The following is an 11,352-nucleotide window of genomic DNA, read 5'->3' on the forward strand; positions in this document are numbered from 1 at the left end:
TGTTGGTGTGGTGTCCTTTTTTCCAAATTTTACTTTCTATTTGTGTCTTTGAATATAAAGTGTGTTTCTTATAGGCATTATATAGTTGGATCATGACTTTAAAAAGAAAAATCCACTGTGCCAATCTCTGCCCTTTAACTGGAAACTTTAATCCATTTACATTTAATGTAATTAATGATACAGTACAATTTATATCTGCTCTCTTGATATTTGCTCTCTATGTTTCTTATATCTTTTCCCCCCCAATTTCTTCATTATTGTCTTTGTGTGTGTGTGTGTTATTTTCCAGTGTACAACTTTAATTCCTTTGTTATTTCTTTGACTATATTTTTTGAGTTATTTTCTTAGTGGTTACCCTTGGGATTACAACTGACATCTTAATTTGTTAACAATCTGATTTAGATTAACATTACATTAATTTTAACTGTATTAAAAGATGTTGCTCCTGTATAGCTGTTTCCCCCTTATTTATTGCCATATATTCCACCTCATATATTCTGTGTCTATACCCATAGATTTTTTTTTTTTTTGGCCCCACCACACAGCTTATGAGATCTTAGCTGTGGCACATGGGTTTAGTTGCCCCGTGGCAAGTGAGATCTTCCTGGACCAGGGCTTGCACCCATGTCCCCTGGATTGGCAGGCAGATTCTTAACCACTGCGCCACCAAGGAAGTCCCTGCCCCCTTGTTTTGAGAGATGATTTTGCCAGATATAGAATTCGTGGTTGGCAAGTTTATTCTTTCAGTACTTGGAATATGTCATACCACTGCCTTCTGGCCTCCATGGCTTCTGGTATGAAATCTTCTGTTAATTTTATTGAGGACCACTTATATGTGATGAGTCACTTCTCTCTTGCTGCTTTCACGATTCCTTTTCTTTGCTTTTCAACAATTTATAATGTGTACAGGTGTGGACCTCTTTTACTTCATCCTGCTTGGAGCTTTTTAACTTCCTGGATGTGTAGATCCATGTTTTTCATCAAATTTGGAAAGTTTTCAGTCACAATTTCTTCAAATATTCTTTTTGCCCCTCTTTCTCCTCTGCTCCTGAGAATTATGTATAGGTTGGTATGCTTAATGGTGTCCCACAGGTCTCTGAGGTTCTGTTAATTTTTCTCTCTCTCTGTTTTTTTTTTTTTCTGTTTTGCAGACCAGACAATCTCAACTGACCTAACTACAAGTTTGCTAATTCCTTCTTCTACCTGCTCAAATCCGCAGTAGAACCCCATAAGTAAAAATTTTCAATTCCATTATTGTACATTTCAACTCCATAATTTCCATTTGGAGCCTGTTTATAATTTTTTTTTACTGACAGTCTCTATTTGATGAGATATTATTCTCATACTTTCCTCTAGTTCTTTAGACATAATGGTTTCCTTTAGCTCTTTGAACATATTTTAAAATTTAATTTAGTTTTTTATTAAAATGTTTTATTACTTTTACATTTTTATTGGAGTATAGTTGATTTACAATATTGTGTTAGTTTCTGCTGCACAGCAAAGTGAATCAGTTATACATATACACATATCCACTCTTTTTTAGATTCTTTTCCCATATAGGTCATTACAGAGTATTGAGTAGAGTTCCCTGTGCTATACAGTAGGTCCTCAGTCCTCATTAATTATCTATTTTATACATAGTAGTACGTATATGTCAATTTCAATCTTCTAATTTATCCCCCCCAAACATATTTAAATAGTTAAGATTCCCCAGGGATAGTTTCTATTGATTGGTTCTTTTTTTCCCTATTTATAGGCCAGACCTTCTTGTTTCTTTGGATGTCTCATAATTTTTTGTTGAAAAATAGACATTTTAAATGATATAATGTGGCATTTCTGGAAATCAGATTCCAGGTTTTGTTGCTGTTGCTGCTATGGTAGTTGTATTTGTGTATTGGCTTTTCTGAACTAATTCTGTCAAGTCTATTATTTGTCATGGGTAGCCACTGAAGTCTCTACCTGGTTAGCTTAGTGGTCAGATAAATGATTGGACAGAAATTTCCTTACGTGTCTGGAACCAATAAATCTCTGTCATTCCCAAGTGGCTCTGTGTGTATGTGGGACATGCTTTCGGAATTCAGCCAGGCAGTTTACAACTCTGCTTTAGGCTTCACCTGTGCACAGAGACTCAAGGTCAGCCAGAAGTGAGCACTTAGGGCTTTTTCAGGTCTTTCATGAGTATATGCACAGCCCTACTTATGTTTTTGACCATCTGTATTCCGGAAATTTGTAGGGCTTTTCAACGCCCCTGTGGACAGTGTAATCCCCAGTTCTTCCTTTTAAGCTTTTTGGTTAGTCTGTTATTTGCCCCAGCTGTTCTCCATTGCTTCAGGGAGATTACAGCTTTGAAACTACAACACTTGCCCGTAATTGCCTTCAACAGCCTCGGGGAATAGGCTACTAGCACTGGGCAAGTTGAGTGGGCTCGGCAAGAGGGGCCTTCCAGGGGGTCATCTGACTGGTTAAATAATATCAATGCTTTGCAGTGAGGGTGTTCTGCCACCGCGCCAGGTCTGGAAATGTTGCTGGACGAAAGCGTGCGATGGCTTCGAAAAGCGGTGGATCCCGGGTTGGGGGCGTCCGGGCGTGGGGGGCGCAGCACCGCTGAGCCCCGGAGACCAGCGGCGGGATCAGGGAAACCAGGGTTGTTGGGAGTTGTCACGGCAACAGAGAGACGCAACGAGGACCCGCCCAACCGCTGGTTTCCACGACGACCGGAGAAGCGCGGCGAGGCGGTGCGCGGCCCTGACGGACAGAGCCCCGCCTCGCCCCCGCCCCCGCCCCGCCCCGCCCCCCTCCCTCACTCCCCGGTTCTCGCGAGATTTAAGCCCTTTTGGCGGCGCAGAGGCCCACGGTAGCGGTGGCCGCGCTGAAGAGGGCTAATATGGCGGCAGCGGCGGTGGCTTCGCTTCGCGGGTTGGTGCTGGGCCCGCGGGGCGCGGGACTGCCGGGCGCGCGGGCCCGGGGTCTGCTGAGCGGTGCGCGGCCCGGGCAGCTCCCACTGCGGACACCCCAGGTGAGAGCTGGTCCTAACCTTGGCCGCCGCGCGGCCCCGGAGCCCAGTGAAGGTCACTGCTGGGAGGCTCCGGGCGCGGGCCAGGCAGCGCGAGAGCAGCCTCCGCACCCGGGCCCCCGCCCCGGCCGGACCCCCGCTGCCTGCCGACCTTGGGAGCAGGGCTGGGCTCCCACCCCTCCGAGCAGCACAGGCACCTGGTGCCGAGCATGGGGGGCGGCGGGGCGGGCTCGCTGCCGGCTCGGGACTGGGCGCTTCCCCGGGGGGCGCGCCCAGGCCCGCTCCCGCTGCGGCCTTCCAGACTGGGCCCGCGTCCTAAAGTGACCTCAGCCTGATCTCGGTCAGCTGCTTGTGACCTTGGCCTGCCCCAGCACCCTTGCTCACTTCGGCCCGATTCCTGGCCCAGGATCTAAGAACACGCCTCACAAACTCCCCCCTTCAGGGCCGAATTCCGGTCAAGGGGTCCGCAGCGGGGAGGGCAGTGGCGCGGGAGGTGGCCGGTGCTGGGTGCCTGAGTTGGGAGAGGTAGGCGCTGAGAGTCAGATCCCCAGGTAGGGCTGGGTGGTGTTCTGGCAGGCGCTGAGCGGGACTCTTGCAGGCAGTGTCCCTGTCGTCGAAGTCTGGCCCGTCCCGGGGCCGGAAAGTGATTCTGTCAGCGCTGGGCATGCTGGCGGCAGGGGGTGCAGGGCTGGCTGTGGCTCTGCATTCTGCGGTGAGTGCCAGTGACCTGGAGTTGCACCCCCCCAGCTATCCGTGGTCCCACCGCGGCCTCCTCTCCTCCCTGGACCACACCAGGTGTGTGGCCGGCTGGGGGAGTTTCTGGGTGGGCCGGGTGGGGTGGAATCCTCGGCGCCCTTAACCCTTTCTATGTCTCCAGCATCCGGAGGGGTTTCCAGGTGTACAAGCAGGTGTGCTCCTCCTGCCACAGCATGGACTACGTGGCTTACCGCCACCTGGTGGGCGTGTGCTACACAGAGGATGAAGCTAAGGCGCTGGCTGAGGAGGTGGGGACGTGGGGACGCGGAGGACCCCACAGATGGGGGCTCCTGCTGTGCTGGACAGCAGGGTTGTGATGGGGCTCTTGGTGGCAGGTGGAGGTTCAGGACGGCCCCAACGAGAACGGGGAGATGTTCATGCGGCCGGGTAAGCTGTCTGACTACTTCCCCAAACCATACCCCAACCCCGAGGCTGCGCGAGCGGCCAACAACGGAGCACTGCCCCCTGACCTCAGCTACGTCGTGCGAGCTAGGTACTGGCCTGCGGTGGGGGGGTGGGTGCTGGGGGAGGAAGGGCTGCCTCATGCCAGGGGCTGAGGAGACCCCGATCTGGTCCTAGGCACGGTGGTGAGGACTACGTCTTCTCCCTACTCACGGGCTACTGTGAGCCACCCACTGGGGTGCCGCTGCGAGAAGGCCTCTACTTCAACCCCTATTTTCCTGGCCAGGCCATTGGCATGGCGCCTCCTATCTACAACGAAGTCTTGGAGTTTGACGACGGTGAGAGCCCCCCACGCTGGGGGTGGGCAAGCTGGGTCCTACTTTCCCCACTGCTAGGGATGCGCTCCTTGTGTTCTTGGCCCAAGAGTGCCTGCACCTTCCTTGGCTGGGACACTGTTTCTGAGGAGGCTCATGGGCAGCCTTGAGGCCATCTGTGTGCTGGGTGGTGGTAGGGGTGGGTCCCATCCCTTTTGAAGCTGTGGGCAGGAACCCGTCTCTGCCCCATGGTGGAGGATGGTCTTTGGGCTACCCCACGTTGGGCAGGGACACCCACGGGCAGCTCGTACCACTTGTCCTTGGCCCAGGCACCCCAGCTACCATGTCCCAGGTAGCCAAGGACGTGTGTACCTTCCTGCGCTGGACATCTGAACCAGAACACGACCATCGCAAACGCATGGGGCTCAAGGTGAAAGGGCTGGGCGGAGGGGCACAGTGGGCCTGGGGGAGGGGCTGGGAGCTGGGCAGGGGTCCTTTCCCCCTCCCTCCTCTGAGCCTGCCTCCTCCCCAGATGTTGATGATGATGGGCTTGCTTTTGCCCCTGGTTTATGCCATGAAGCGGCATAAGTGGTCAGTCCTGAAGAGCCGGAAGCTGGCATATCGGCCACCCAAGTGACCCTGCCCAGTGTCTGCTTGCTGTCCTGCCTGAATGGGTCCTCAAGCCAAGGAGCCACCCTGGGCCTGTTCAGGTCCCAGCTGGCCCTCCTGGCCAAGCCCCTCTTCCTCTGGGACAAGAGGGGAAGGGGCAGGAGACGGGGTTCCAGCTCCAGATCGTTCAGCGCCCATCATGGAAATAAATTAAGTTTCTCAACATACCCATTTGAGCTATTGTGTGATGGGAATACAGGTTTGCAGAGGACTCTGGGACTAAGACCCTTGCCCTCAGAGCTCCCAGGGGTGTCCAGTGCAGTGTGGCCAACATTGCCCTGCATGTTGGGAGTCCAGTCAGCACTGAATGTGGGGCAGGAAGCGGAGACCTAGCTATTAGAGAAAGTGGCAACGCTGACTGGAGTGGAGAACCTGGTTACAGGTGGAAAGGGCTTCGCTTGGCTGGACACAGCCCAGGGGCCCAGGGCCCTGCTGCAGTAACCCACCCGTGTCCATGTATTGAACCACTTGACCTTCATCCTGAAGGCGGCAGAGAGCCCTGTGTAGCATTTCAACCAGGGAGAGGCTGGCCTAAAGTAGGAGCTGCAGGAGCTGTTCCTGGGGCTCAGGGGCAGGCAGGCCTGGGCGGTGGCCGGGAGAGGAGGGGCAGCGCTCAACCTCTCCAAGGAAGCAGAGAGGCAGGCGGAGGCCACCCGGAAGGTGCTTCTGGTCTCTTGGCTGGGCAGCTGGAGGCGCTGTTGACTCAAGGGTCACGGTCTTTGTGAGGGGACGGCACCTCCTCGCAGTCTACAGGGCGGCTGGGAGTGGGTTCAGGCCACACGGCCAGACAGTGGCCGGGCTCACACAGCCGTGGACCTGTCAGTGGCAGGAGGCCCATGGCGGTGTTTTCTTAGTAGTAGCCCTGGGGCCTGGCTCACACAGCCGTGGACCTGTCAGTGGCAGGAGGCCCATGGCGGTGTTTTCTTAGTAGCAGCCCTGGGCCCTGGCTCAGGGCTCTTACCTTCTGAGCTGTTTTTGTTCCCAAGCAGAGAATGTAAGAGGCAGCCTGGAGGGAGTAGCCCAGAGGAGTGGGGACCAGCGTGGGGAGGGCAAGAGCAGAGAGGAGAAAGGCAGAGGGAGGGTGTGTACCTGAAAGGCTCTGGTTGGAAAACGAGGACCAGTCAGCTGAGGGCTGGGTGGGGCTCAGAGGGCCCAGCCCAGTGGTCAGCAGGCAGGGGGTGTCCTAAGCACCCTTGGGGCCTGGGAGATTTCAGGGGACTTGCGTCCCAAGTGTGCTCTTCAGTAGCCAACTGGGCCCAGCTGGGGAGCCGCCACCCCTGCCTCTCTGCCAAGTTTCATCTGAGTGGGGCTGTGCCCTGCTCTCCATTCTGCCAGCAGCCCAGTCTGCACAAGGGCACAGTGAAGGGGCACCCAGCTGGCTCACAAGTGTATTTAATGACTCCAGCTCACAGCCCCTCCCCAGCAACCCCGGCTTTGTCTCCAGCAAGCGGTCAGTCAGCAGAGGTTCCCTGAGAGGTTCAGGAGGGGGTCCAGGGACCTTGGGCCTGGAAGGGAAGGGCCATCCTCTCTTCTTGTGACCTGGGGGTAGGGGGAGAAGATGGGTCGTTCTGCTTGTTTTGCCCCCCTGCCCCCATCCCCTCCCCTGCCTCTGCCTCTGCCCCTGGTACCTTTGGTAGCTGCTGGGTGGAGGCTGTGGGAAGGGGTTCCCAAGCACAGGGCCTCTGGGTGCTGCACATCTCACAGCCAGGTCGGCTTGGGGCATTGATGAAGGTGCAGGAAGGGCAGGGCCAGCCGGGCTGGGGAGGTCAGGACACAGTTACTGCTTACCCATTCCTTCGATGCCCACAGCCTCCTAGGCCCTCCCTGCCCAGTCCCTTGCCCACCTGAAGGGGGTTGGGCAGGCTGGAGCCGGCTGGCTGAGGGGCTTGGGGCAGCCCCAGTGACTGAGGAAACAGGCGGCCTAGTTCCCCATCCATCTTCTGGGGGCGCTGAGGCTTGCGTCCTGCCATAGAGGGGATGAGACTCAGGACCATGTCAGGCTGCACCCCACCTTCCTCATCCCATTGCAATCAAGGACTGACCTGGGGCCTCTCGAGGGGCTGAGAGCAGGTAGAGGAAAGCAGGGTCCCCATCCCGCCGGACCCCATAGAAAGCAAGGCTGTATTCGGGGACACACAGGCACCTCCCGATGACCCAGCGCTGCACAGCCGGCGGGAAGCCAAACTCCGCGAATACCTGGGGCCAGAGTGTCGGGATGTCACCCAGGTCCCCCCAGCAGGGTCCCCAGACCCCGTGCTCACCTGCTCCTGGAGGGCCCCGATGGTGGAGTGGGGGTGGGCTGGCAGCGAGACGTGGGCGGAGGATGCAGCGTCTTCAACTGTAACCTGCAGCCTGGCCAGAATGTAGGTCAGCGGTAAGGACCGGGGACCGGAGAGGGCTGGGAGGTCAGGGAGAGACAGAAGTCCCAGGCCTTACCTGATGGGGCCAGGAGGGAAGCAGGCTTCCTGGAGCTGGATGCTGAGGGCCATGTGATGCTGGGCCAGGATGGCTGCTGCTTGGGCTGCCCGCTTCTCATCCCCACTCTCTATGGCCCGGGTCAGGTGCCCTGCTAGGTCCTCTGCAGGGGAGAGAGGGCCGTCACAGCCCCCCACGGGCTGCCCCCCCCAGCCCGTCCAGCCCCCTGCCTTTACCTTTCTCCATCAAGTCTCCAGGGCTCCAAGGAAGATCCACCTTGGGCTGGGGGGCCTTGGTTGCAGGCACTTCAAGGAGACTGGGCGGGGAAACAGGGCACGTTTCTGAGCCTAGGGCTGGGGTCTGGCTGTCACTGCCTAGGAGGGAAGATGTGGGGTGGGCTGGTGGTCTCCTGAGATCTAGCCCCCAGCTGAGTACTCACCCAGGCCTCTGCTCTCTGACCTCAGGTTTCTGGTACCTTCGTCTCCTCCCTCCTCACCTCAGCCCCTGCCTGGGCCCCGCCTTGGCCACACTTCAAGCCAGGCCTTTTCCCCAGCCTTGGCCCTTGCAAACCCCAGAGGTCCCGGCTGACTCCACTCAGAGCTGCACTTGGCTCTTCCTTGGGCTCTGGAGTCCTTTTGGTCCCTTCTGCTGCCCAGTCCCACCCGTGCCCCTCCTCCACAGAGGCCAGGCCACTTCTCTTGGCCTGTACAGGCCCTCTCAGCCGGCCAGGAGGCTCCCTGGCCTCGCAGCAGCACCAAAGGAGGTCCTCAGGAGGAGCCCACCCCATCCTGCTCACCAGGAACCCTGCAGTCAAGATAGCCTCCTTTTGTTGTCCTCGGGGACCTCCATCCTCTCTCTTGGCTCTACCATCATCACAGAACACCTTGGGCTGCTCCCATGCCAAACAAACCCTCTCCAGCCGATGCCTGCCCTGGGCATGCTGCCGTCTCTGCTTCTTACCACCCACTTGAGGCCCTGCCCATGCGGTGCTGATGCAGCTCCTGTGGTGGCCTCAGTATCCTGAGCTGTCCTCCCACTGAGATAGGCAGGGCTCCCGAGCACCCAGCACCAGGCCTGGCCCGGCCTCAGCTGAGCCCAAAAGATCTCATGCACACTCTTGCCTTGGGGCTTTTGTACCTGCTGCTCCCAGGCCACATCGTTCACCCCATGATCTTTAAATTTCACTCAAGGGTCACCTTAATGAGGATTTCTCTGCCACCCTATTTTAAATGGCAAACCCCTCCCTTCCAGCGCTCCCATCCTTTCCACCATCTCACAGAATTTATTTTACTTATTTTATACGTCTGTCTCTTCTCTGGAAATGCCAGCTCCAAGAGAGCAGAGATTTAAAGTTTTATTCATGCTAAATCTCTAAGATCTTAGAAGAGTGCTTACTACAGGTGCTGAACACACATTTGGTGAACCAACGGACAAACAAATGAACGAAAGAAAAAGGCCTTTCTTTCTCTGCAGATGCTGTTGTCTGGACCTCTCTTCCATCTCAGTGTGTGGTTTTCTTCTCACCCCTCTGACAGCTGTTCTGATGCATCTGTGGACTCTCCCTGATGCACTGTGCGTGTCTGCCTTCCGGACCCTCTTCTCTTCCCACTTCTCTCTCCTGGTGACCTTGGTTGACCTTTTCTTTTCTTTTCTTTTCTTTTTGATGTACTTTTTAAAAAAAATTTAATTTAGTTTTTATTTATTTATAAATTTATTTATGGCTGTGTTGGGTCTTCGTTTCTGTGCGAGGGCTTTCTCTAATTGCGGCAAGCGGGGGCCACTCTTCATCGCGGTGCGCGGGCCTCTTACTATCGTGGCCTCTCTTGTTGCGGAGCACAAGCTCCAGACGCGCAGGCTCAGTAATTGTGGCTCACGGGCTTAGTTGCTCCGCGGCATGTGGGATCTTCCCAGACCAGGGCTCGAACCCGTGTCCCCTGCATTGGCAGGCAGATTCTCAACCACTGCGCCACCAGGGAAGCCCTGGTTGACCTTTTCTACGCCCAACCTTTACCTCTTTAGAGCCCCAGCTCCAGTCCAGATCCACCTCCCTCCCTTCCCTCCCACATGTTTAAGAACTTGACCACCTCTGTGCCCTCCCAAAAAGGCCCTCTATCTGGGAGCTCCCCAGTGTCTGTTCCTTGCAGCTTTCTGTCTCAACCACTCACTCTTCCATTTAAACCTCAAGGAAATCAGCCAATTCCATCTCTTAAGCATCTCTGGAAACATCCTTCTTCTCTCCGGCCCTATCTGCACCACCCACACGAATGCAGGTCTCAACCAGTCTTCAGCAGCTCGAATCTGAGCCTGTCACTCTCTCACTGAATACCTTCCCATAGCTTTCCATAGAGTCCGTCTTCTCACCCAGGTCCTGAGGGCCTGCGTGCTCTGCCCCTCCACACTTGTCTGGCACTCCAGGCTCCAGCTCTTCGGTCTCTGTTCCTTTTCTCTACTTCCTCCCTCCTGGGAGTCCTCCCAGAACCCCAGCAGTGGGTAAGGTGGGCTCAGCTTTCCCCACTACTCCCCCCATCCAGACCTGGGGGGTGGGGCTACCCCTGTTCTCTCGCAGAACACTGCCCCAGTCCCAGTGAACCTTCACTCCAGGGCACTGACCATTCTGTCCTTCCACGGTGGCACCTCGGACCAGGGCTGCCCACCGCTGAGCTTCCTGAGGGTTGGCGAAGTGCAGGCTGAGAGCCCCAGGCCCTCCCGGTGGAGGCTGCAGCTCATGCTGGCTGGGGCCTCGGACGGTGTAGGAGACGGACTCCAGGGGCCACTCCAAACTGACCTGAGGAGGGGGAGAGTCCGGGCTCAGTGCCTCCCCCCAGCACATGCTGCATGATGATCAAAGGAACACGAGGTAACATTTGTAGACCACTTACACTATCCTAAACCCTTTACACGTATTACCTTATGAAACCCTCACACTAGTCCTACGAAGGGAGGTACCAGCATTATCCCCATTTTACACACGAGAAAACAGAAGCAAAGAAAAGGTAACTGCTCAAGAGCACGCAGCTGGCGAATGGAAGGGCATGGCCTCGGGTTCAGCGGCCAGGCCGCGCGCCCCCGCTGCCCCCACTCACCGCCCCGGGCCCCGCGCCAAGCAGCTCCAGCCGGAAGCGCCCTGGTCGCTCGGGGTCCGCGCTCAGCTGCAGCCTCCGCAGCTGCGCCTCTGCGTCCGGCCCCGCGCCCAGCGGCCTCACCGCGGCGTGCACGGCCAGGAGCACCGCGGCCGAGCCGGAGTCCGAGGCCGCAGCCGCGCCGCCCGCCGGCGGCGCCATCTCCGGTCCGGTCCCGGCCCGGCCCCACGAGCCCGCTTCCGTGGCCTCGGGCCGCTGAGCGCCTCCACCGGCCGGAAACTGGAGCCGCGAGCCTGGGGTTCCGGACGCCGCCCGAGCGTTGGAGCCGTCTGACCCTCCCGCTTCGCCCACGATGGACATGGCCAGAGGGTCTTCGGACTCCGGCGGGCGAGGCTGGGCTTGGAGGCCTGTACTCTGGGCAAAGCGTCAGGGACTGAAGCACCGGCCACGACTGGAAGGCCCTAGAGGCTCGGGTGGGGGCTGCAGCCCAGCGGCCCTTGTCGACCTCCGCATCCGGCGGGAGCCGGACGCGCCCCCAGGCTCCTTCTGGGCCGCCCCCGCCTCTCGCCGCCCACCGAACACTCTGTTACCCCCTCCAGCCCACACCTCGATAGTCCGCTACTCCCTCCGGGGAACCCGGACAGCACCCGGGGCGGAGCCGGCGAGGGGCCGCGACCAATGAGCGCCAGGGAGGAAGGCGGGT

General features: G+C 57.0%; 2 protein-coding genes across 2 annotated transcripts; one reads left to right on the forward strand and one right to left on the reverse strand.

The window, feature by feature from the left end:
- Positions 1–2,846: 2,846 nt before the first annotated feature.
- On the forward strand, positions 2,847–5,321 carry CYC1 (cytochrome c1). Its single transcript, XM_068526201.1, has 7 exons — positions 2,847–3,016; positions 3,612–3,808; positions 3,891–4,017; positions 4,105–4,262; positions 4,349–4,509; positions 4,815–4,915; positions 5,018–5,321. The coding sequence occupies exons 1-7, from the start codon at positions 2,885–2,887 to the stop codon at positions 5,120–5,122; spliced, it is 981 nt and encodes a 326-aa protein (XP_068382302.1). The 5' UTR covers positions 2,847–2,884; the 3' UTR covers positions 5,123–5,321.
- A 1,209-nt stretch (positions 5,322–6,530) lies between these two features.
- On the reverse strand, positions 6,531–11,291 carry SHARPIN (SHANK associated RH domain interactor). Its single transcript, XM_068526178.1, has 9 exons — positions 10,653–11,291; positions 10,180–10,354; positions 7,806–7,943; positions 7,591–7,732; positions 7,416–7,506; positions 7,197–7,350; positions 6,999–7,117; positions 6,783–6,911; positions 6,531–6,693 (listed from the first exon to the last, which is right to left on the reverse strand). Exons 1-9 carry the CDS (start codon positions 11,007–11,009, stop codon positions 6,610–6,612), a joined length of 1,389 nt encoding a protein of 462 aa, XP_068382279.1. The 5' UTR covers positions 11,010–11,291; the 3' UTR covers positions 6,531–6,609.
- Positions 11,292–11,352: the final 61 nt, after the last annotated feature.

This window comes from Eschrichtius robustus, chromosome 17 (assembly GCF_028021215.1).
Source record: "Eschrichtius robustus isolate mEscRob2 chromosome 17, mEscRob2.pri, whole genome shotgun sequence".
Classification (NCBI taxonomy): domain Eukaryota; kingdom Metazoa; phylum Chordata; class Mammalia; order Artiodactyla; family Eschrichtiidae; genus Eschrichtius; species Eschrichtius robustus.

Bases quoted from the DNA above. Each gene is read 5' to 3' on its own strand.
- SHARPIN (XM_068526178.1), bottom strand. From the start codon at position 11,009: ATGTCCATCGTGGGCGAAGCGGGAGGGTCAGACGGCTCCAACGCTCGG. The intron at 10,355-10,652 runs GTGAGTGGGGGC...CCCCCTCCTCAG, and splicing joins TTGGCGCGGGGCCCGGGGCG to GTCAGTTTGGAGTGGCCCCT. The intron at 6,694-6,782 runs GTACCAGGGGCA...CCCTACCCCCAG, and splicing joins CCACCCAGCAGCTACCAAAG to GTCACAAGAAGAGAGGATGG.
- CYC1 (XM_068526201.1), top strand. From the start codon at position 2,885: ATGGCGGCAGCGGCGGTGGCTTCGCTTCGCGGGTTGGTGCTGGGCCCG. The intron at 3,017-3,611 runs GTGAGAGCTGGT...GGACTCTTGCAG, and splicing joins TCCCACTGCGGACACCCCAG to GCAGTGTCCCTGTCGTCGAA. The intron at 4,510-4,814 runs GTGAGAGCCCCC...TCCTTGGCCCAG, and splicing joins AGTCTTGGAGTTTGACGACG to GCACCCCAGCTACCATGTCC.